The 26,484-nt window shown below is 39.8% G+C and overlaps 1 protein-coding gene across 1 annotated transcript; it reads right to left on the bottom strand.

Moving 5' to 3' along the window:
- Positions 1 to 334: 334 nt before the first annotated feature.
- Positions 335 to 22,792, bottom strand: wdhd1 (WD repeat and HMG-box DNA binding protein 1). The gene is made up of 26 exons (XM_041796400.1): positions 22,701 to 22,792; positions 22,337 to 22,430; positions 21,200 to 21,311; positions 20,955 to 21,106; positions 18,582 to 18,693; positions 18,433 to 18,483; positions 18,235 to 18,330; positions 18,058 to 18,150; positions 15,507 to 15,613; positions 14,635 to 14,776; positions 14,319 to 14,523; positions 14,014 to 14,198; positions 13,645 to 13,829; positions 12,843 to 13,084; positions 11,980 to 12,117; positions 11,706 to 11,862; positions 11,033 to 11,147; positions 10,806 to 10,937; positions 10,483 to 10,700; positions 8,270 to 8,409; positions 8,129 to 8,185; positions 7,708 to 7,739; positions 7,419 to 7,583; positions 7,129 to 7,271; positions 6,903 to 7,038; positions 335 to 746 (listed from the first exon to the last, which is right to left on the bottom strand). The coding sequence occupies exons 2-26, from the start codon at positions 22,411 to 22,413 to the stop codon at positions 555 to 557; spliced, it is 3,384 nt and encodes a 1,127-aa protein (XP_041652334.1). The 5' UTR covers positions 22,414 to 22,430; positions 22,701 to 22,792; the 3' UTR covers positions 335 to 554.
- Between the last annotated feature and the right edge of the window lie 3,692 nt (positions 22,793 to 26,484).

The raw sequence follows: 26,484 nt of genomic DNA, 5'->3' as shown, positions 1-26,484 counted from the left end.
TACATAGATATTTTTTCTGCCTACTTTATACACATTCTGAACCATGGAGCTGTTTTCTGTTTTTAGATTTCTATTTTTTTTTACTGCCCTTGTTATGTGTATAATTGATCAATAAAGTATCTATCTATATCCACGTCTTTATTAAAGATAGAGGAAAGAGCTGCACTGAAAGCTTCTCTTGGGGGAAAAGATGTAATCAACAACGACAGCGGCTGCTGTGTCGACTTTAAGAACATGTAGGAACAAGTCTTCTTCCTCTAAAAAATCCAAAAACTGTAAATTTGATCTTCAGTAGTCTACAGCAGTAGAATGAAATCAAAAGACAAATCCAGACTCTAACAAACATTTACATTTATTGATTTGTTAAAACAGTTTAAGGCTCATAGAAATTATATAAAAGTAAAAACCAAACCAACGTTACAACCTCTGGAGGCATTTTAAGGGTTTTTTATTTTCTAAGTGCCTCAAATGACAGTCGCCATAATAATAAAGAGCAAAAGCTTGAACAGGACTAACAACTTCACATTTCAGCACCATAACAGTAAACACAACTTTTAATTTTTATTAAAAGCAAATGCTGAAAGCTTGGAGGAAGGATCCAGTGGTTTCTTCTTCTTTGCACTGTTCTCATCTGCTTCTGCCTGTTGATCTTCATTGACCACGTCTCCTCCTCCTCCTTCTGCTCTTTTCCTCTTCTTCAGATCTGCTGCATCTCCACTTTGGCCTTTTGCCCTTTCCGTCCATGTCTGATAGAAAAAGGACATGAAGAGCACACGTTAATCACTGAAAAGGACCAAAAAATGGCATTGTTCTTCCATTTGAATCTGGGCTGCAAACACCTACGTGATGATGACTAGACGCACAAACGCGGACACTCAGGCATGCAGTTTGAAATTGCATCCTGTCATGTATAATCACTATTGACAAGGCTGCATCTCTTTGGCCTCTTTTTTTTTTCCTCCTCATGCTTTTGTTTTTGTTTTTTCTCTCGAGTGGAGACAAAAGGAAGCGCCTTCCTGGACGTAATGGAGCCGGGATGAATCATCACAGCGATGGAGTGGACTGGCAGCATACATACAAACACACCTCTAGCTCTGGTATAAGCACTACCATTAACCCCATCAATATTCTAACACACTCACTGAGAGCAGCAGATCACAGAACAAGCTGTGACATCTCACCATTCAGCTGTCACTTTATTGTATTTGAACAGGATAATATCATTAAGAGCAGCTCTCCCTCAGGCACACATTACCTCAGGTCAGACATTAAAGAGGTTTAATAATAACAGGTTTTTAAACCCTTTAACAGTTAAAATGTGCAGCAAACTTAAACTGAAAAAAACAAATAAATTAATCAAAAACTAAAAGCTACAATTCTCTGAGGTGGGGATTCCACAGTGAGGTAATGATGCATCAAGTTAACACCGGTAGAAACAATTGCATTAGCCACTTTAGGAGAAAAGATATCTGCTAAGATTCTGCAGCTCCTTCACAGGTTAATACTAACAGCACAAGGATAAACTGCAAGTTACAACAGATTTAACTAAGGATGCAATTAGCCAGCTAAATGATTAAACACCCAAACCCTAGGTACTCGGTATAAGAATTAATTAGTTGGTGGTTTGCAAAAAAATCTGAAAAGCAGCTTTCATATGTTTTGAACCTGAGACTTCTGTCTGGCCATGAAGCTCAGATCAGTGGAGGGCTGCAGTGATGGTTGTCCCACTGGGACTTTGTCTCATCTCCACACAGGAGCTCTGGAGCTCAGAGAGACCATCAGGTTCTTGGTCACTTCTCTTACTAAGGCCCTTCTTCCCTGATTGCTCAGTCTGGCTGGGTCACTCGCTCTTAAAAGAGTTCTGGTTGTACCAAACTTCTTCTATTTGATAATTATGGAGGTCACTGTGGTCTTGGGAACCTTCAGGGGAGCAGAAGTTTTTATGTAGCCCTCCCCATTGAAACAGTGCATTGTTTCAGCATTGTAACAGTCCTGTCTCTGCAGGCAGTTCCTTTGACCTCGTGGCTTGGTTTTTGCTCTGATATGCATTTTCAACTGTGAAGTCTTCTATAGAGAGGTGTGTGCCTTTCAAAATAATGTCAATCAGTTTAAATTTACCACAGGTGGACTCCAGTCATGATGTAGAAACATCTCAGCAAAGATCCAGGGAAATGAGAGGAACCTGATCTATTGCAAGTATATCTGCAAAGGGTCTGAAAACTTATGAATGATAGTTTTTACAGCCTTACAGAGGTCTGAGAATAAAATAAAAAAAATAAAATAAAACCATAAAAATGAATTAGAACTTCTCAAAAAGAACCTCACTGTGCCACTTATCCTCCTGCTGGCTGACCAGCTCTCTGCCGCTCACAGCATTATCATAAGATCAATGCATTGCGCCCTCGCTGCTACAACGCACTCAACAGGGTTCCCAAGCAACAGGCGTCTCCCCTCCCTCCCCCTCCCACATTCACTTCCTCCTTTGTTTCATTCGAGTGTCATCCTTCCCTCTGCTGAGGGTCTTGATGAATGCAGGGTCAGGACCTGGTTACTAGACTGGGCTGAGATTGATGTCTATTAGCGGTCAGGAGGATGAAAGGATGAGGTCTGTTATTACTGACACAACACCTTCATTTATGAACCCACTGACTGACCACAGCTTTGAGGGAAAACTGCTTTCAAATCTGGATTTTTAACGAAATCAGGAGACGCTACAAGACAGACGCAGTTAGGCAGGCACATAAACTAAACTTTACTGGTTTATCTTTAAACTATACATTTCCAGTACATCCATCACAAGTTACCAGTACCTCATGCCAGGTGTTTAGTACCTTAGCAAAGGTGCTAAAAATAACAGTTTTTTTTTTTCTTACAGTGTGTGCTGCAGTTTCTTTGTGTCACATTCACTTGCTTTTTCTAGGTGTAAGTCTCCACCAAACTGATGTTTTAATTATCAAATATGTTGAATATTCAGGACTTTTAATTAAGTAGATTGTCATCCAGTCATTTCTGTAAATCTGTAATCTTTCCAGAAAAGCTATGAGATTCATGAACAACCCCTGGGATTGTTGTGAGAGGTAAAAAAATACCCCCAAATATGGCTAATTAGCCTGTCAAAGGATGCCAGCATTAACAGACAGCCAAGTCTTTCACATTCTTGGCTCATTGAGTGTTTGTGAGGCTTTTACTCGTTAGTACACAGTCATTATTTGTTTCTTTCTAGGGAATAAAAGGAGCAGCCAATGTGCTTTTTAATAAAGATTCTTGGGGGCGTCGGGGTTGGTCACTATTTTTTTGATTTAAATGGGCAAAACAGACCAAATATCGTGTTTAAGTGCCAGAGATCTTGGGGCAGCACGAGGCTTAGTCTTCCCTAAGTTGAGCATATATTAACGAAGATCATGGCAAAACTTTACTTCAAAAGTTTATAAAAATGTCTTTGGTATGATAAACACATGTAGACCTTTTAGGGTTTGATCCGAGACACAGTTAAAATCAATGTTCATTTTCGACAGCAACCCATCAGTTTTTAAACTGTGTGAGTCCTAGAGTGCTTGGCTTTTCTTAGATACACGCCAATATTCTCCTGACTGGACTACTGTAACTCTCTCCTCTCTGGCATCACTAAAAAAAATCACTATTCCACCTCCGACTGGTCTAGAACGCAGCAGCTAGGCTTTAAACTGGTTTCAAGAGAAGACATCACATCACCCCCATCCTCGCTTCCCTTCGCCGGCTCCCTGTCACTACTAGAATTGATTCTAAAATTTTACAGATTACATTTAAAGCTCCTTAGGGTCTTGACCCAGGTTATATTTCTGAGATGCTGACCCTTATGAGTCATAAGGCAGCCTTAGGCATTTTTGGGACGGAGCTTCCTGGTTGTCGGCATTCAAGTCTAAGGCCAGCCAAACACTACAGGATCTTATCTCGAGAGGTGCCTCAGCGCAAACGACTGTTTACCTGAATAATCCTTATGTGTGTGGTGTCAACTGCTTCAAAATCCTGAATTCTAGGTTGTAATGCCTCTGATGAAGTACCCAAAGCAACCAATGAGAGCAAGCAGACGGGGCAGCGTCACAGCCGGATCATCCGCAGCCTACTTTCACCGCTCATAACCATGAACACAACTTTAATCTATTCCAACCAGGATTCCATCCCGAGTCCCATGTTTTGATTTTTGCTTCACCTGTAACGCATGCAAGGCACAGCCTGTTGTGGAGGGATAGCAAGAGGGTATCGACGACAGACATTGGTGTTTGTTTTTTTTTTCTGAAGTTAAGTGATTATGTGAGGTCGTAGGCAGGTCGGCAGATGTGTGGTCTCCAGTGATCTGACAGTCTGGCTCAGTCGTCTAGTGTGTGCATTCAGAGGATTAAAGATGAAAAATCTTTTGAAACTGTCCTCAAATCTGTGGTTTAGTGTGTGGCCGGCCTAAGGGAGATTGGGCGTTAGCTGCTAGGAAAGGCCCCGCCTTTGGAATGACCTGCCCGAGGAGACCAGGCACGCAGACTTAGAAGCATCTTTTAAATGACTCCCTAAAACTCACTTTTATAGACTTAATTTTATGTGATGTCTCCTTTAATCCACTTATTTATTTTTTTTATCACTCTTTCATTTGTCTTACTCTATTTATCCATGCCTTTTCCTTCTGTAGCCGTCTTAACACCCTCTGGTTTTTTTCCTCTTTTTTTTTTTACTTTTTATTTATAGTTTTTTTAAATAGAACAATAGGCAGGTGTAGTAAAACATAACAGTAAAAAAAAACAAAACAAAAAAAAACAGATAATCATGAGGTCTTGGGTTGGTCCAAACTAAAGGGCAGCAAAACTGCCTCATTCAAATGCGGAGTGCAAAACCTTGTGGTTACAATATACACATATCTATATATGTAAACACATACACTGATATACATATCCGTACAAACATGCAAACACATGTGGCAGTTATCAAAACACCAGTAAAGCATTAGCTGGCCAAATAAAAGTTCCATTTTTCCCAAGTCGTATAGAATGACTCATCTGTTCCAAAATATGCAACTGTTTTACAATGCTAACAAAGAGACCAGCCGATGGACAATTTTTCTGTAACCAGCACTTTGTAATGGCTTTTTTGCTTGCAACAAGCAAGATTTTTAGAAGATAGGTATCATTACTATTGAGACCATTGGGAAGATGTCCAAGATAGAGGGATGTAAATGTTGTACTGATAGTAAAACCCAAAATTTTTGAAATAATTGCTGCCACCTCCTTCCAGAAAGACTGAATGAGGGGACAAGTCCAAAACACATGGGCGTGGTCAACCTCAGTCTCTCCACAATCCCTCCAGCAGGGAAGCTGGTTGCCTGTTTGCTTGGATCTCTGTTTAGGAGTGAGGAAAAAAACGTATTAAGTTCTTCCAACAGAAGTCCCTCCATGTGTTTTTTCCCCTCTTTTAATCTAATTTTAATCCTGATATCCTTGTTTTATCTCTAACGATATGGTGAATATGATGATGTCTTCTTTTAGGTGTCTATATGTTTTTCTCTTACCATGTCATGTTGGCTTTATCATTCAACTTCTTTTCAGGATTGTTTGGGTCTCTCCATTCCTTTCATTTGTGTTAATTCTGTAGCCGTTGTACTTCAGTTTATTCAGACTTTGTTTGGTTATAAAGACTTTCTCTGTTTGGTTTTTTGTTAATGTTTTTTCTATTAATCCCTGATCCTCCACTCACAGGAATCATAAATGCAGTTTATGCAAAAGAAGCTCCAACCAAGTACTGAGGGCATAAATAAGCATAATTTCCCAGAGGGTCCATTTTTTTCCTGTATTTGCAATTCTTCTTGGACTGATGTTTTGTGATACTGTAATATGCAAGATAGTGGATTTTTATTTGTGTGAGCCAAAATCATCAGGATTAAAACAAAACATACCTTGAATATTTCACTTTGTATGAGATGAATCTAGAACATATGGAAGTTTGACCCCTTGAATTTAATCACAGGAAAAAAAAGGAACTTTTTCATGACATCCTTAATTTTTAAGATGCACCTGTACTGTGGATCTGGATGCTTTTTGTCCAGTATTTAAATGTAAATTCTGTGAGATTACTGAGGTAAAATATATAACTACAAATTAACACAGGAAGATTGAAACTGAACAAAAGTAAAGTAGAGTCTTTAGGCTGCACAGCGATAAAGGGGTTAATGGATGTGCAGCTGATAATGACTGCTGTCCTACAGACTCTAATTGATGGTTTCACTGGGCAGTGTGCTCTTCAGGCAAACGAGATCAGAGCAGGATGGACTGAAAACAGCTCTCTAGCAGCTCTTCTTCGCAGAGAGAAGATCAACAGACACAGCACAGGCTAATATTTCATTTTAGCAGCAATCAGAAGGCAGAGAGAACTTCCCTGCAGACATTATTCAACACTAACAGTGACATGATGTTAGGCCGCATCCTCACTGGTGTCATCATTGTCTCATGTTTAGGAGCTCTACCAGGTTGGAAAGTTAAGTCTCAGGTTTGCATATAAATACATTAATAAATTAAACATAAGCAAACTTTCAGACTTGGAAACATCCAAACCTCACTCATCTAGAATTCTAAATGACATATTTGAAGGTCAGGTTTGTGCAATTCCTGCTTCTAAAGCCAGTGAGTCACTGTGGATCTTTAATTTCTGACATCATTGCAGTCCTATATATCACAAATGCACGATATCTATGAGGGATTGGGAACACTTTTTGTGTTCTACAACTGTGCAGGTACACTCAAGGCTGAAGTCCTACACACAGTTGCTTCAAAGTATTCCAGCCCAGTGTCCAAAATGTTCTGAGCTCAATAAAATCATGCCAAGTTACACACATGCAATCTCTTCAAATCCTCCAACCCTCTGGTGTGCACCCCTGTGTGTCTCACCAGTCTCTCCTCTGCTGACAGTGTCCTAAAGCGTCCCATCGCCTCTTTGATGACCTCGGTCTCGTCCAGGTCTGGCTGGTCGGCGATGATGTTCTTCCTGTTCTCCTCCAACCAGAGCTGGAAGCCCGTCTTCGGCCTGAATGGGAACAGAACCACATCAGTCTACCTTGTACCATCCAGTAGGGTCATTTAAAAGAGAAGAGGCTGAAAGTTTCTGTTCTTTTACCGCTGATTCTCAGTGTTGTCTGCAGGTGAGGAGGGAGGCGGGGCTTCTGCTTGTTTCTGCTGGTCTGCAGGAGGCTCTGTGTTCTCCTGAGTCTTCTTAGTGGCTGATTTAGAGTTTGTCATCTGCAGCAGAGTGGACTGAGTCTGAGAAGAACAGAGAAACTATCAGCAGAGAGCATCAGCAGGATGACTGCAGTGCTTTCTGTGATCAGGATTAGTAACGTTATAGCAACATCAGAATGTGGCAGATGCAGATGTTGTGTTTATTCAGCAGTTTGTAGACGATGGTACCTTTGTCTTTGGCCTGGGGGCGAGTGGTTTGAGGACGGGGCCTTTGTTTTGTTTCCCTGCAGACCCACTGAGTGGAGCAGACTTCCTGCTGGACGTCATGTTGTCCAGGATGTTTGATGCTCGAGGCTGACCAGACGGAACTGAGACTTTAGCTGAACCGGCCACCTGAACATGCCACAAACATGAATCGTTAATACTAAACGTGTTCAGCTTTCATGTCCTTAAATCAAAAACTGTCTACATGGAAGTTATCAGAAAAACTAAACAGTCAAAAACCCAGAGGTCCTACCTTGAAAGGATTCGAACGTCCGACTTTACCAACTGCAAAAATGAACAGACAGGTGTGATAAATAAATATTTAAATTTCTAGGGGCAGTCTTTTTGATATTAGTATTAGATATCGCCAAAATATTGATATCACAACATAATGAAATCCTGGTTTGTGTGATGCAGCATGATTAACTAATTGCCAAATATTGAAATGCATTCAAAAATTATAAATACAGCATTACTAAGAGATTTCTCTTCCCATTTGACACTCTAAGTTACAATATAAGTTACCACGTTAAAAGAGGAAACTGACAGCAGTATAAAGAAAATGACGGGTCATTTTCCAGACTGAAGTGAGAATAAATTGAAGGAAGAAGAGCTGAAACTTAAACCAATCCCATATTCTACCTTGTTAGGAACATTTTGTATTCTTTACTCACTTGGTGTCAGAGAGGGCTTCACAGGTGAGCCGGGCTGTTTAGCAAATGGATTCACGCCTTCAAAATAAGAGGACAGATAACAGACACATGAGCTGGTTTCTTGACATTTTGTGCTTACATAAATAACATAAATGAACTGACGTTTTCTGATTTCTGTTGCTTCTTCTGTCTCCATCTCCTGACCATCCTCTTCCTCTCTGATCTCCTCTTCCTGCTCCTCTTCATCCTCTTGATCACGTCTGCTGCTGTATCGTCCTCCTGAGGCCTCACTCTGACCATACCTGCTCACAAAATAAACAAAAATCATATCTGAGAATCAAACAAGCAGTGGGATGTCTGCAAGAGTCACTCAAGATATCCCCACAGTAATCCTGGAGTATTTTTTATGCCATCTCCTGAACCAAAAGTTCATTAACGTAATGCCATCTTTGATTTGAGTGTGCGGGAAATCCTATCGAGAAGTGGCAGTCAAAGACTTGGGCCACCCAATTAACACATTAATTTTGACTATTTGCTTTCAAAATAACTTTTCCAAAAAGACGGTTTTCCTTTCTTGAAAATAAAGGTACCACAACAAATTACTATATAGTAAACCTCGCAAGAACTGCTACACAAACAATTGTAGCCTTTTATGCAATAATGCACAGACTGACATCAGGACTGCGATTAGATCAACCGTGCAGCACTTTTCTGTACTGCAGAAGTTCCCAAATTTTTAAGCCCATGACCCCCAAAATAACAGCATCAGAGACCAGAGACCCCCACCTTCCCTGGAAGAGGTTATAGCGGATGTTGCACAAAGCATCCTGTACAAATGTACATTTTAGGGAATGTTTGTGCATTTTACTTTCATATAAGCAAAAGTTTCACTTAAAAACTAAATATTTAATTCAAATCAAACTAATTTTAACACTATTTTTACAACAATGGACAAAATTTGCCACTTTAAATTACATTTACCCCTAGAGCTGTCAGCTATTTTTTTCACCATCATGTCTCATCTGGACTTTTTGTCTTAAAAAGCTTATAAACCTTCAACTTTTAGGTCCACAGTCAAGCTCTATAAATCTTTTTTTTTTTTTCAAGACAACTTGGGCTTTATGAAAAAATCTACTAGAGTAGTGTCACTTAAATTTTTTAAAAGTTATCTGAAGACAAAAGAAAACAAAAATCTGAATTTTTAACTCAAAAATTTCAACTGAAGACACAGTAAACAGTAGTGACTAAGCCTTTTCTTTCCACAGACTTGTTGTCCCATATATCTGGGACAAAAACAAACAAAAAAAACATTCTGTGACTGATGGTTTTCAAAATATCTACATACATACATAAAAGTCTGTGTGCTTTTTGAGATTCATTTTGGATTCACTTGTGTCGTCCTTCAAAGCAGTAGTGCATAATGCACTGCAGTAAACAATATGGCGATGCCCATGCTAGAAAGCCAAAGTAAATTATCAAAAATGGAATAAAAATGGATAAAAGACATTTATCTTTGGATCTAACGCCATGGATTTAATCTTTCAAGGCCGTGAAAAATCTCAGAATAAAATGAAAAATGAAATATGGTTCAAAAGTTATCATTGTTTTTCTAAACAGTGTCACTTCTTGTTGTATATGACAAAGGTGTCCTTGGATACCTCGAAAAGTAAGCCAAGTTCCAGGCTTTCTAGAAAATGTTCTTTTAAAGCTACAAATGCATTGATAACATAATCAGAAAGGCACAAAAGGGAGCTTTCATAGGAAAAAAAGACAAGTTAGTGCCTACGACTTACGGTTCAAAAGTTTCCAACCATTTTACAAAGGGGTGTGTCTGTTGCACAGATGTGTGCCACGTGAGCTCTAAGGGTTAAATTTCTCTGTACTTTTTTAAATCATCCTGCGACCCCTCTTAAGTGTCTCATGACCCCCCTGGGGTCCCGACCCCGCTTTGGGAACCACTTCCCTACTTTGTATTTATCCTTTCACTGACATGATGATCAAAGATGGAAATTAAATATAAATAAAAGTCAGTAAAATATTGGGGCATTTTCAATAGTTTCAAATAAAAGATTTCAAAAATAGATTGCTAAATGTTATTCTGTTATTAAGGTACTCATGGTTGTAGTGTAGAGCCTGGCTGTTGTGAAGAGCAGCACAAGCAGAGTCATGCAGTCAGAATCTAAACTCAAAGACTGGACTTTAAACCAGCTATGCCTGGATTTTTTTTATTTAATTATTTTCCTTAACACAAAACCAAGTTGCATTTATGCATTGCATGGTTCTATTTCTGCTTTTGGACCTTCTTAGAAAGTAGTAAATCTAGAGCTAGGATAACATTTATTCTACTGTCAACAGTCAGATGGACTGATACCTACCTGGATGCTTGGCTGGAGTACTGCGGCTCTTCTTCCTGCTCCTCTGCTTCTTCTTCTTGGATCTGGCTTGCTTTTTCCAGAGCGATCTCACTGAGCCGCTGAGCGAGGGCCATGCGCCTGGACCGGGACGCATATCGAATGGCCAGAGTCACAACATTCTGAGTCATCATCTCCGCCAGCTCCACACAACGAAACTCTCTCTCCAGCTTACAGGACAACTGGAAGAAAACATGGACTTCACATTAGTTTACTCAACAGGGAGAGTCAGAATAAGAGAGGTTTACTAAACCTGATCAGGATGGAAACGACAAAAACAGACTCACAGCGAACATCTTCATGAGCAGCTCCTGTTGCTCCTTCTGGGACTGAGTCTGCCCGTCCTCGTCGATCTCGTACCCGCTGGATGACAGGAAGTTGTAATGATTGTGGAAGAGGACTGAACGCTGGAACTGTTCCTGGAGGACAAAGAGGAGGAGAGCATCAAACCAGAAATCAGTAAAACAAACCACAATAATTAAACTTCACTGCTCAGTGTTTTTGGTTTGTTTACCTCCATCTGTCCTTTCTCAGTGCTCGTCTGGCACAGCGGCAGCTTGAAGGGCAGGATGGCTACAGCTGGTCTAGGTAGGGTGGGGGGGTACCTGGAGCCTTTACATGGAATACACCTGAAGGGGGGAGGGGGGGCACACTTAATTTAACACAGGAGGATAACCTTTAGAGCAGATCAATTTAAAACAAGACACTGACTGATTTGTGTTTAATGTCCAGATGAATAAGATCAGCTTTATTCTCCTGACTGTTTCCAAATATCATGTAAGACTGGAGTTTGTGTTTTCAAAAGCTGACTTCCTCTCAAAAGAGCTCTTACTGATAAAAGACAAACTCTTCGTCTTATTTCTCTCTGTTCTCCTTCAGATTATTTAATCCAGTTCGACGCTAAAACATCAGCATTTGTCTGCATCTCCTTTCCATCTCCTACAGGATTCAAATATTTTGGCATGGTACACTGGCTGACTTTTAAACTGCTTAAAAATAAATGCACTTCTTCACTAAGCAAATTATGAAATAGATATAGTCTAACATTTTTACAGACCATTCAAAATTTTGGAAAGCTGTTAATGTTGTTAAAACTCATCCTTCCTCATCTCTTCTGTCCTGTATCAAATCTAATGACTGTATTATGACTGATATGCCAAGCCTTTGACAAACACTCCCTGCTGTACCTGAGCTGTTGGGGGTTTTCGTGAACTCCCACAACCCAGTAGTGATCGGATTTGCTTTTGCATGTCTCTCTGGTGTTACACACAGGTGTCCATGTGTTTCCCAAACAGCGGTTCAACATACGGACCATGCCTTCTGAATCCACGTAACATGGAGTGCCTAAAAACACAGGAATCAGAAAGTTAATCAACTGTAATTAAGACTGGGATGAAGATGTAGTTGGAGGAAAATGCCACTCTATGTCACACATTTAAAGAAAAATGATTTATTTTCTACCCTCAGCAGTGAATCCGAGCCAGGACAGGTACGATCTCTGAGACAGAGGGAGTGGTTCTCCGTGGATGATCTGCCTCTTCTTTCGACCAAACTGCAGCAGCTGAACACCAAGAGCCTGTTCACCATCAAATCCTGTAGCTGATGGCGTAAAAAAGACATGAAGTCTCATTAAAGCTTCAAGATTCTTCAACAGTAAAAACCTTTTATCTGGTACTGACGATAATTCAAAGAAAGACATTATGTAAAAGACATTTTCACATTATGAAATGTCTCACCTGGTTATGGTTTATGCTGCATTTCCAAACAAAAAAACACTTGAAGAGACTTAAAAGATGAAAAATAAAATATTCACAAACTATGAAACAAACTGGACTAAGAAAGAAGCAATAAAGAGGATAAAAAAAAAGTTTCTCTCAGTCATCTTAAACATGACAATGGGTGTCAGCCTCCACAGTCACCAGATCTTTATTCAATAGAGCATCATGAAGCTGACAAATCTGCAGCTACTGTTTGATTTCATCCCGTCAATATGGACTGAAAACTTTGAGGACGGTTTCCAGCACCTCGGTGAATCTATGCCATGAAGCATTAGGGCAAATAGGATGCCAACCTGGTACTAGTGGGGTGCACCTAACAAGTGATTGATGGGTGAGTATCTTTTTTAAAGATATTTTTCAGTGTTGAAAGAAGAGAGCGGGGAATGACAGAGGGTCTGACTCAAACCCAAGGCAGCTACTTGGACTGTAACTTCTGCACATCGTTTACACTTAAACCTCAGAAAATAGAAGTTATAAAAGCTGATTTTTAATAAGAAAGAGCCACTCAACACAAGACATCTTAGCAGTGGTTTGCATGTCTCTAACCTCGGTGGTAGACGATGAGGAGCTGCTCTCCGTGTGCGCTCATACAGACTACAGGACCAGGAAGACTGAAGATTTCTTTCTGAACTCCTCCGATGGAAAAGAGTCGGAGCATCAGCGTGTTAGTGGCAACGGCAGCCCAGCCCTGACCGAGACATAACGCCCGAGCGTCTTCGCCCTGGGGCAGGTCAACCATCCACTCTTTGTTGGTGTCCCAGGACGAGAAGTGGAGGCAGTGAAGTTTACTGAAAAGAGAGAAAGAGATGGTTCAGAGGTTTGATTTGAGAGTACAGCATAGGGTGCCTTCACACCTAACCTGTTTGGTTTGACTGAAACAAACTCGAGTTCATTTGCAGAGTGAGTTCAGCTCGTTTCGATCGTGTGAACACTGACCACTGAACTCTGGTGCAGACCAAACAACCAGACAGCTGGTTGGAGGAACTTAGCCTGCTTCAGTTGGCACGCTGGTGCATTTTTTCTGTGGTAAGAACAAAATCCGACCTTATTCAGAAGCTTTTTAGAACTACATCAGCTACGGTAGCAACAGGAATGTGTCACTCAGGTGCCATTTTTTCCTTCCTCTTGTCAAGCTGCTTTCTCTGAGAAATTTTACAAAGCTAACTTTTGCTAAGGCATTTTCCTCACTCGTCGCAGGTTCTGGTCCGCTTCTAAAGACCCCCATGTGAATATGGACCAAACTTGACAACGGATGCGACAATGAAGCAAACTGGTCTTCGATTCAGACCAGATCAGCTGAATTAGAGGTGTCAAAGTGCCCTTAAAAAAATAATCAAAAGAGGTTTACCTGGCAAGCTCATCTGTGCTTGAGCAGGCCAGCAGCACGGCCTCCTGGGAGAGATCAGCCATGGTGTGGCCCAGAGAGTTTGTGAGATGCATGGCATGGTGAACGGCAGTGTCATGGAACTCCACATCGATGGCATTGTCCTGCTCGTCATTGTAGCCGCGAATGATTCCCACTGAGTTCCACATCTGAGGCAGAATTAGACTTTGACTACATTTTAGACGGGAAATCTTTTGTTTTTAAATATACCAGTGAAGCTATTTTGATTACTTCAACAGAGTCTAATGGGTCAAACAAAAACACAGTAATAATAAAATGCCTCTAGCTGCATCCTTATTTCTTATTATCTTCTATTAAAGGAGCTATTGCTACCATGAAGCGATGAGTGAGGTGTGCGGGCGTGGAGCCAGGCTGAAAGGCCTTCTGGGGAGGCGTTGGCATGGGTCCGTCATAGATGGGACGAAGGGGAGCTGGCGGAGCAGCTGCAGGCACCACAGCACTTCCTGCGTCATCATCATCCCCAAATTTATCCTGACCGAGCCTCAGAGACCCCGTGTCTGAAAGACAAAAGCTTCAGATGTCATACTCACCATTCATCCGATGCAAAATAAAATAATGGATGTTTTTAACTTAACTATGTCGCTCATGCTCTCATATGGATTCTTCCTGTCACTTACCCAGAGAGTTCTCATCATCGAGTATTGCCCCTCTGTTCCTAACCCGTCCTGTTGAAGGCATGAGGAAGTCATCATCGTCATCGTCATCCGCTGTCACGGGTTTTTTCACCGGTGAGTTTGTATCGCTGAGCCCTTCATCCATGAGTCTGTCGTCATCATCATCGAACAGGTCGTCATAGTCGTTGGCTGGTTTTTTAGCTACTGGCTGCAGAAAGTCCAGACAGAAGAGTAATTAAGCATTAAAATGATAAACACAAAGATTTATGAACCGTTATGTCCAAAATATCAACAGGTGGGTAATACGTCTGGGTATTACCTTGGTGGGTTCGGTGCTGGACACAGACGTGTTGAGTCCGTCCAGCAGGCTCAGACAGCCCTCTGTGTCTGTGAAGACGATCTGCCTGCCCGATGGATGCCACGCCAACCCACACACTGTGAAGCCTTTCTCATGCTTCTGCCTGCAGAGACAAGAAAAATACAACTTTCAGATATTGAAGGGAAGACCTGCAAAAGAACAGCGCTGTTTTGGCAAATTCTGAAGCTTCGAAAATGGCAAAAAAGACACAGTTACATGCAAAGGGTGCTCAGCTGCAAAATCTTGTGTGCATGTAAGCACAGGCATATCATTAGAGCTAATTAATTTTGTGGGTATGGATCTTCTATGTCTCTGCCTTGATCAGGCCACCTGCTTCTCAAAGTCCCTCGTCGCGCCTTGAGTTTGATGTTCTTGACAGGGGCTCCTTTCTCTCGCTCAAATACTGCCAACACTTGCTGTGGTAGGATGATGACTTGGGTCCTTTACTCTGGTTACTGCGGTGAACCTGCCTCTTCAGGTTACCTTCTGGACATTCTGGCTGACATTTCTTCTCACCTGCGCTGTCAGAGTTTACTCAGAGGCGATCAACTCTCAATCTTCAGACAGTACTCTTCTTCTGGGATTTTCAACCATTTTTTTGGTTTTGAGTTCTTCACTAAATTATCGCTTTATTTCACAGTAAAAGACTTGATTTCCAAAGACATTTGATCATTTGTCTTTTTAACTGCTGTACATTGTCTGGGCTTTTTGAAAAGTGCGTTATATATAAAATATACTAATGAAATTAAAATTTTAATATCAAATTCATAGGCTCTCATCATCTCAGCCTAAATAAATGACAAAACAAATAATTACAATACAATAAAACTAACCTTTCCACACAGAGCTTGCTGTTTACGTCCCAAACGGTCAGTGCACCGCCCACGCTGCCCGCTGCCAGGAACGTCCCACATGGAGACCAGGCTAGCACGTTGATGGGCTACAGAGAAAAAGGATGGAAAAATAAACTTTAACAAAAAGAAAACAACAACAACAACAGTTTAACTTAAAAATAACCTCAGCTTTAGCAGATGGTTAAAACTTCAGATTATTCCTCAATTCTAAGCCTTTAGCTGTCATCACTATCATATACTTGGCCTTAAAAAGTAATAATGCACCTGACAGGAGGCTGCAGAGCAAATCCATCCATTTTATGACTGAAAAAGCCATGAAAAAGAGATCAAAAGAACAAAAATTGATTGTGTGAAGTGTTTCTTTGTTTTAGTAAGCAGACTTAAACTTAATGAGCTTAATTCTTTTAATACCGCAGCTACAGAAAGTTTTGGATTAATAAATAAACAACTGAAATTAAAAGCAAGGGGGCAAGTATCAAATCTGTAAAAAAGATTCTGAATAGACAGGAGACATTTAGATCCGCCTCCTCTTACTGATGAATAACCAGTACTCTGACACCATTACATTCACTCTTCCCTGAGCACACATAAATCATGGCCGAGACCTCCTCTATAAACAGATTACCTCTTCTATAACCTCTATAACAGGTATGGTACCTGAGTACATTAGGCTCAAATGTACAGGACTTTAGGTCAAGTATGGTCGGATCCAAACCCAGGTGTCTAACGTGAAAACACCCTTTAGTCACAACAGTAGAAATACAAGTTTTAAATTCAACAAATGATTGAAAAATTAAAGTTTACATCTGTAATCATGCTCAGATTAACTCAAAAAGCCACTTTAGAACACTTAGAACAAGCACATTTACAAACATAGCTGTATTATAAAGGTTTAAGCTAATACGATCTTAAAGGTGCTTAGAGTCTGAGCCAAAAAAATCTACAAGGTCATAATGTAAGTCTAGCACCAAGAAGTTATGATTCAATTCAACAAAAGAAGATGAGCAATCCAGGATAACATGTATAACCCCAAGAAAAAAAATATGTGAAGTTAAAGGCAGGCAGTAGCTAACTGGTGTCAGTACTTTCACCATGGCATGAATTTTATCAGTATGGATTTTTTAAATTCGATTTTATTTAGATAGCACATCTAAACTCAATGTGCTTTACAGAAAATAAAAACAGTCAAACAGAAACAAAGATACACCAGTGGAGATGAACTCTTGGCTCTGTTTTTGTGGGCCTACCATCAAGATTTAACATTTGTCTTTGTTGAGTTGTAAAAAAAATATGAGATATCCATTTGCTTATTTCATCAATGCAATGGTTATGTACAGGACTATCATCATCAGGAAAGTAAAACAAAACTGAGTATCATCGACATGTTTCTGTATGATGAAACTCAGGGGTACCATGTAGAGACTGAACAACAGTGGTCCAAGAATTGAGGCTTGTGGCTTCCCACAATGAACGCTAAAATTTCGGACGCAGAAAATGTTATTTCTTCCAGGTATGATGTGGACCACTGAACACCGTCATCAATGGTTTAATCACTCATGATTTGTGTTATCTTTCTCTTTAATGGATTTTCTATCTTAATGATCATAATAAAAAATTGATTGTCCATCACCTTTTATTTAAAAAATCTTTGAAACTGCAACAGGTCACATGGTCATCTCAGATTTTAACTTGAACTAATCTCTAACAGAAGATTATGTCACACCCTTTATTTCCTCTATTCTTGTTTACTTTTATTCCATAATTTAAGCCGCGGTTGTTATTTTTCTGTTAGTAAAACAACACATATTCAAATTATACAAAATTTAACTTCTGTGTAATATCTAAATTGTACAGAGCAATAATTGGTCATTACAAAAATTGTTCATCACAGGAACCAAGAGCAATTGTTTTCTCTCTAACTCAAAAAGGATTATGACTTAGAAAACACAAACTAGCATCAGTCAACTCGCCAGTGAGGGTGATCTTGGTCGGACAAAAGCTTTTCAGCCAAACAATCGACCAATCAAATGGAAGCTGTCAGCCCTAGTGTCTCTGCTTTTAAATAAATTTGCAAGATATTCTGAAATTCTGTTTTTAAACTGACTGTAGCATCAGGCTGCAACAAAACAAAACTGAAGTGAAAAGTGAGCGGGGTCTGAATGCATGGTATCACTGGTCTGACTTATATTCTTTTTAAAAGCCATCATAATATGTTTAGTTTCTGTTTAATCAAGGTTTTTTCTCTCTGGTTTGATCTTTCTGTGGGTTTTATTGGCAATTTAATAACTTTTTAACTAAAAAAAAAAGTATTTCTTTTAACCCTTCAGCAGTTTGAATATGCTGTTCAAAAACATGCCTGCCTTGTGACCAAACCGTTGCCTTCAAAATGGTGATGATAGTATTGTGAGTACTGCTGACAGCATTGATACCCAGTTACTGACTTTCACTACTGAGTAGCTAAATTAACACAGAAACAGCCTGCTTGTGTGTAGGCATCATTTCATGTTAAAATCATGTGCATTTAGCTCACCTGTGTCAGCAGATCATCAGACAGAGTGCTCACGTGTTCCCAGGTCCCCCTCTCATACAGCTGAACCTTTGTTTCTACAGGGACTGCTAAAAACTGAGAGAACACACATATAACTTTGTGTTAACAGAATCCTGCAGAGAAGGAGCTGGAATTAAAGAAATTAGGCCTGTGACTGACCTTTCCCGTTCCAGGCTGCCAGGCCAGACGACACAGGGACTTTGCATTACTGACGTCATTTGTTTTCTGCAGCAGAGGCCAGCTGATCAACTGAATCTGGACGGACATAAAACAGGTCAGCGCCTGGCAGACTACCCGGAGGGTGAATGTGTAAAAACTAAAAGGTTTGTGATCAAGAGATGTTTCAGAGCGACCTACCTGCTCCTCGATGTTCCACACCACTACAGAGCCATCACAGCTGGCAGATGCCTGACGGGGAAGGCCAGGAAAGTTGTTAAATATTTTCTTTAAGTCACTGAAAGTGGAAAAGTTTAAACTGTCACTCAAAAGAGATAAGTTTTGCCCACCAGGAATTCATCTTTTGGGTCCAATGTGACACTGAGGACAGGTGCTTCATGACCTCTGAGTGTTTTCTGTTTGCTGCTGTCCGACACCTCCACCACCTTCACCATGAAATCACTGAGAGGAAAACAGAAATCAATAATAAATCATACAATCAAGCTTCTGTAGTATATCGTTTAACACAGGACAGAATAAAGAAAAGAGGCACATCAGTGCAAAATATCAAATCAATAAAGAAAATGAGCAAATTAGTAACGATTTCTGACTGGATGCAGAAGCCGAATCTGCCCTTAACAGCCTCAAATGCCTGTATCTTACAATCAATATCACAACAATTATTACCAGTGTGAAAATAGCAGCATCAATATGGCGCCATGCTCTGTGCTTTTATTGCTGTGATAAACCTGCTTAGAGCAAATCAATCCTGGCCGGAAACAGATGTTTATCTCCAAACAGACTAATCAGAAACTGATTCAGAGCCTGTGAGGTGGAAACATCAATCAGGAGACGCTCATTCTGTACAAGAACATCATTCACAACCTAAAAGAGATCCCACCAAGGTTTATTCAGAGTTTATACAACATCGAACATAACAGAGACATTAGGCACAACAGAGTCTTCACCTGCAGGCAGGGGAGGATGAAGTGAAGTAAATGCACATTTGCACAATTAAAAAGACATATTCCTTGTCTTCCAATTCTGCTATCATATCACTGAGAATAAAAACAATTATTGCATGCCTGCATTTTGGTTCTTTTACTTCTATGAATGAAGTACTATTCCCACAGGACTTGTATTACTTGTGGACCTCTAGTAATTTATGAATAACATCCTGATGCCAGTATTTGGTTCTGTGCATTTGCACGGGGTAAGGGAAGTCTGTAATGTTCTTATGTTTCTAAAGGAAACATCAGGATGCTGCACGGCTGCAGCAATGAAAATGCATGAATTTTTAATTCTAAAATTCATACATATGTGCACATCCCATTCTGCAGGTGACATTTCCTGCACCGTTAACCACAGTTTCCAATAGATAACATGCATCTTTCTATACATTTTAACATTTTTTTTAGATCTGTAGCAAGCTGTCCATGACTAATAAACTAGTGAAATATCCAACTCTTTCATTAGGCATTGAGGTCGCGTAAGTCACCTGTGCGTATCTGCAGCTGATCAGACAGGAAGAGAGAGAATGTCGAGCATCCCTCCCGTTAATTTATGAGAAAGTGAGATGTCTAATGTGAATTATGAACCTCTCCTGTTGATTTTGACAGCTTTAATGCAGGTGATGCTGTTGTTATTCTGCACTAACAGGCCTCCTCGTGCAGATCAGCTGTTGTAGCCTGACCACTGGATGCTGAGCTAGACGTCTGAAATCAAACTGTGTTATGCATGAGATGTAGAGCTGAATAATAATACAAGATCAGGCACTTCCAAAGAGAAACTGTAGGAGGAAGAGCAGAAGTGCTGTGGGTTTGAAGAGAAGAGCGGTGCATGCATGCACTTTTGGACAGCAGATTTTACCTGAGCTTAACCTGCACCCATGAATAACTACTTCCTTATGCTTGATTGGATTTCTAGACCAGTGATTTCACTTCAACTTCAGTACATTTTATTCAACTTGACACATCAGCTAGACCGTTTTATACATCCATAGCATGGAAATATTTCAAACTCATACAAACTGTTTTGGGAGGGCAGGACTTTTCAGAAAATCTCAGAAGGTGATTTGACAAACGTTATTGTGGGCCACTCAGAGCGACAAGGCAGGCTGCTGAGCTCAGCAACCTTCCTGCATTATGACAGCGAGACTTGCGGGAACATTATATTTTGTGCACAATTCCAGCAATCCCGGGCTGAAATGAAGGCCCTGAGTGTAGCCACTTCTTCAGTTGTCACCACACCACTGCTAACAGGGCAGATACTAAAATTCAAGCCTGTTTAACAAAGCTGCAATCCAATCCCAATGACTGCAGGTGATACGCATACTGAAACTTGGAAAGGTATAGACAAAGCAAAAAAACGCCCTCCATATTAAAAGAAATCTTTAATGTTTAAGAAACATGCTTGTTCTCTCTGCTGTTAAGAGAAACTGGTTCTATGATACATAGTTCACTCCACTCAGCCAACTCAAGGGTAGCAAAAAACCCCCCTCAAAAAATCAGAAATAGAAACCAACTTAGCTTTGATGAGAACATTTTTGCAGGGACACGTCACACATAACCAGGAGACATTTAGAGAATTTAACCTCTCCTTCAATCACAAATGTCTGCTTTTAAATAAGTTTATGTTGTGCCCATTCTTAAAGGCACTGATATTCTAGATTAAGGCTCACACTCTCTCCATCCATTCTCAGGCTAAACTACTTGATCTCATACCTGGATCCTGCAGCCACTCTGGAGCCGCTCCTGTTGAAGGTGACGTGCGTGGCGTTGGTAGTGAAGCGGGTCAGAATGCCATCTGGATCGCCATCAGGAAAGGTGTGGATTTGCACTGTGTTGTTGGAGCTCGCGGTCACCAGCTTCCCATTCTGTGATTGATTCATTAAAAAACAAATAAAAAACCACAAGATAGTCAAATTTAAAAACAATTTTAATCACAAAGAAAGCAGCAAGTGGCGTACCTTGAGTGCCAGTGAGTAAGCCTTTTCCCCGACAGTGATGAACTTCGGATCATCATCATCCAAACCCTCCCATATCCGAACATCTCCATCATTCCCACAGGTGACGATGTACCTAGGAAAAAATTAATCTAGTCAATTTTGAGAAATATCATCCAGCAGAAAAAAATATCAGCCTTATGTATTCCACACATGTATTTAATAAGTTGTTTCTGCAATTATACTTTGTGCAACATGAGGATTAACAGATATTACAATTAAGTATGCCATAGTGTTTAAGGTACAACAATATAAGCTCATGTTTTTGTCAATCAATGCAATTCATTCCTTAATAACATAAGAATTTTGTCTTCTTCTCTATATTGCCAAAATTCTAATATACAGTATCTCCAAAAAATCTACACACCTTGTCAGAAAGAACGGCAGTTGGAAGAGAGTTGTGTTAATAAACAGTGCACAAAATACATTTCAGAAACTCTGCCTGTATCTATAGGACTATACAGAGGGTAAAGAGCAACCATTCTGTTGAATAAAAAGAATTCAGTAGTATGAAGCCATGTTTACAATTTCAATTTTCAAAGTTAAATGACAACACCTAACTGCAGTGCCAACAAAAACAATAACCGCTTGGATGTTTCACCTTTCTTTGAATTTATAAATCAATCATGGATTTTTTTTGTGTCTAACTCTGACTTCTACTTTTCATTTACTTTTCCCTGAGTTGTTTGGAGTGTTCCTTTGTCTTCATGGTGTAATGGTAGCCTGCAATATGGATTAATCAGTGACTTGACCTTCCAGAGACAGGTTTCCTTATACTACAAACACTCCAGACACATTCACTCCACTCTGGCGATCCCCATTTAATTAATTGTGAGACTACTAGCATCAACTGGACCTACTGAATTGGGTCAGTCACTTTAAAGGGGTGAATATTCATTCAGTCACTTATTTTACCTTCTCTAAATGTTTCTAAATTATCGATTCTTAATTATCTTAATGATGGAAAGTATTCGGGCAGCAGTAGCTCAGTCTGTATGGACGTTGTTTGGGAACCAGAGGATTTTCTGTTTGGTGTTTAGTCGCATGGTGCTGAAGACTAAAATCCTGGTATGATAATAATCCCAAATATTTCTGACTTACTTCCCCGTGTCATCGAAGCAGACCTCGGTGTGTCCCTCTGAGTGTCCGTAACGAAGCTGCTTCCTCTCACACGGCATTTTAACAAACCAGCACACTGACGAGGAGGAAACAGAAACAGTAAAAAACACACAGGGTTAAGGCTAACACAATAACATGACACGTTTATGACAGCTACTCTGATAGTGTATCATGTTGTAGCTAACTGCAGAGTAGAGCTAACAGTACAACAAATGTAGTTAGCTCACTGTACTATTCCATAATTAACGGCCGCTAAACCGTTTTAACACTGCGACACCTTACAGACAGACATGATGTTTAGATTGTTTATTTGGTTCTAAGGAAATTAACGAATTTAACAACTTACAACTTCCCCGGTTTCCTCCTCAGGCTTGATCCGCTTCTCCTGAATCTCCCGCGCTGCGTTGAAAACAAGGAAACAAGCGTCACTCCTCCCGCCAGCTACGTCATGACGTAACTCCGTCTTCTTCAATGAAGTTCATTGTAGGTCGGTAAACAGCAAAACTGTGCATTTCCGCCACCTATTGGTATGGGGCGTGGATCAGAATTTCCAATACTCCCTTGTGCATTAAAAAGAGTTATTATATCTTCTTAATCAGTTTTGTTTGCCTTAGACATTGAAACTAAACATACGAAATTTTCAGAGTTCCTTTGTAGAATATCTACCATGTCCTTAAATTACTCAGCTGAGATCTAGAATGAACTGTCTTTTTTCTGCCTGATATTTTTTGACAGTATAAAATAACATGTTCCTCTGTTTCTTCCCCTCCACAGTTACCACATCTACCTGCATTATGCTTTCGTTTTAAAAGGTCTTTATGCAGCCATTTTTGTAAAGCTTTCAAGTACCACTTAATACAAAAATAATTACAGCCCTTTATTTGATTATTGTGCACAGTATGTCACTGTGATTTTGATTAAATTAGATATGCAGTAATACTAAATTTCACATTTTTGGATTAACATTTAACCATATATTTCCTGTTTAAAGAGACACAATAAGAATTAAACAAATTGACAGGAAAGTTCTAAACATCACATTTTCTTTACTGTAAATAAGCCTATCTGTGTGTTTCAAATACATTTAAATTGATTATATTGGTATTGTTTTTAATCTTATCATGAGACTTTGTTACACACACTGCCTATTAAAAGTATTCATCTTGTTAGAAGTTGTACTCTTTCAACGATTTTAAAAATCAATCTTGGTTAGTATAATTTGGCTTTTTTTGACCAAAAACCCTCTTTAATGTTAACGTCAAAACAGGTTTCTACAAACTAATGTCTATTAAATAAAAATTTGCAATTTAAAATAACGTTCCAGTCACTGGATAATCCATATTCCTGGCTACCATTTCACCATGAACACAAAGGAACATTCCAAGCAACTCAGAGAAAGGGTTATTGAAAAGTGTGAGTCACAGGATGGATACAAAAAGTTTCAAAGGCACTGAACATCCCCCAGAGTTCAGTTAAATCCATTTTTAAGAAATAGAAGGAATATGGCACATGTGTAAATCTACCTAAATCAGGCCATCCTCACAAACTGAGAATGTAAGAATGAGACTAGTGAGAGAGGACTACGATGAAGAAGCTACAAGCTTCAGCAGCTGAGATGGGAGAGACTCTGCAGACAACAAGTGGAGACCATCCCCACTGTAAAGCATGGTGGTGGCAGCATCATGCTGTGGGGATGCTTCTTGGCAGCCGATCCTAGGAGGTTTGTAAAATAAGAGGGTAAAATGAATGTGGCAAAATACAGGAAAATCTTTGAGGACAATTATATTCAGTCTGTAAGAGAACAGAGGCTTGGGATAAGATGTATTTTCCAGCAAGACATTGACCAGAAGCATCCAGCAAAAGCTACACAGAAATGATTTAAAGACAACAAGGTGAATGTTCTGGAGTGGCCAAATCAAAAGCCCAGACCTCAAACCAATAGAGAATTTGTGGCTGGATTTGAAAAGGGCTGTTCACACCTGTTCCCTGTGCGACCTCACTGAGCTTGAGCAGTTTTGCAAAGAAGAAAGATGTAAAATTGCATACATGCACTATATGCAAACCAAGAACCCATTAATAGTGCTGTTACAGAAATGAAGCACCCTCAATTTCTCGGCAGCCTTTATTCAGCTTGCAATAATCAATAAAACATGAAACAGAGTCTTCTTCCCTCTACCTGATTCAGTAGAAACAAGGGATTGGAATTCCAGGTTTACTCCTTATACATTATGTTGAATGACTTTTGTTAAATTGACATTAAACTACAGAAATTCTGTCACTGATATACAGCAGGATCATCATACATCACAATATAGAAATAAATAAAAAATGTCCTAAAAAGTGCAATATTAATGTATTTCGTCATTGCAAGCAGCATTACTGTAGCAAGAATTATTTATAACACAAGCCAACGGGACAACAGCAGGTCTCTATAGCACGCTAACCAAAGTAGAAACTTAATCACCTAAGAAACAATCCCTTATTTAAAAATATCTCTGACTTTTTCTTCTTTACAGTTTAAATCAGCAACTCAAACCCCCAACTAGAAACAAATAATCATACCCCCTTTTCTGTGATTTATTGTAACTGAAGCTGGTATTAATAAAACAGACCTTTTGGTTCTTGGCTGCCACAAACAACCCACCACTGACTGACTCTTCACTCGCCTGGTTGTGCAGCTTCCCAGGGGAGAATTTGATTAGTGCAACAGGAAGTGCTCTGTCAGCAGACAGCTGGGTGTCTAAACATTAAATCACTGAAATATTATAGAACACGTGAAGCGGGGTCTGTTACGTTTGTTTCAAATTGCACATGAATGAACTGAAGATCTAAAAATGTTTTAATAACTTTAGACTCTGATCTCTGATGTATCATAAATGTGAAGTAACATGATCATTATCAGCTCTGGGCAGCTGGAAAATGATGCTCCATAACTGGATCATACAAGAGACATTAATATTTCATGCGTGTGGTTCAGGACAATCAATAGATGTGGCTCCTGACTCTGCACATTGACCATCACAGAGATGAACCACAAACTGGGTCTAAATCTGAGACATGAGGAGTCAGAGATTAAAGATGGACAGTCTTTATAAAGGACTACACAACTACACGAAGACTCAGTGGTCTTTGGTCTTTGCACATCTGCTGTAGATTGATTTGTGACCTGCTTGTTCCCTCGTCTAGGCAAGCAATGTGACTACAGAGTTTTGTATATGTGTACTTTCTTGAGTGGTTTAACAAATTTTGCTCTTACTTCAGTCACTTTATATATTATATATATATATATATATATATATATATATATATATATATATATATTTGTATTTCCCCCATCTGTGCCTTGCAGCAATCCTGTCTCTGCAGGCAGTTCCTTTGACCTCATGGCTTGGGTTTTTACTCTGCATTGTCAGCTGTGAAGCCTTTTATAGAGAGCCGTGTGCCTTTTTAAATCATGTCCAATCAGTTTAATTTACCACAGATGGACTCCAATCAAGGAAACATCTCAGCAAAGATCCAGAGAAATGTGAGGCTCAGTGACAGACGGGATCAGCTCCAGCCTGCTGCAACCTTAAACAGAATGAGCAGTGTGTAAAAATAGATGGATTGGATAGATGCACATTCAAAGTGCTTATTCTCTCAAATATACTGTTTAAAACGGTTAGACATTAAGAAATATGCATGAGTGCATGTACAAAATGACTCACTGACATCCAGAGCTCCCCATTTAATGTCACAGATCAGCCAGTTCACATAAAATGCCAATCCTGTATGTATGACGTACTTGTGTGACAAACCCAGTGTTTTGTATTCATGAAAGTCACCCCAGGGTATTTTTTCACACAGGCACATATCGCCACATAAATGAATCACAAATCAAATTTTCATCCAAGCAATTGATGTGAAATAGTGTTTTTCATGTCCTTATCTTCCCATTCACTCTGCTGGAGTGCTGGCATTTAGAGGTGTCCTTTGCAGAGAGCGGGATGAATTGTTTTCAAAGCGTCATTTTCCATACCATTAGCCTGTCTAACTGTGAGCTGCAGGCATGGAGAAACATGACAGCACAGGCACCATTAAAATCAAAACACAACCCAGAGGAGTTGTACTACAGAGGTCGTGTAAATGAT

The sequence above is a fragment of the Cheilinus undulatus genome, linkage group 1, assembly GCF_018320785.1.
Source record: "Cheilinus undulatus linkage group 1, ASM1832078v1, whole genome shotgun sequence".
In the NCBI taxonomy this organism is placed as follows: domain Eukaryota; kingdom Metazoa; phylum Chordata; class Actinopteri; order Labriformes; family Labridae; genus Cheilinus; species Cheilinus undulatus.
Note: the sequence above shows the minus strand (reverse complement) of the source record. Positions and strands in the feature narration are given on the sequence as shown.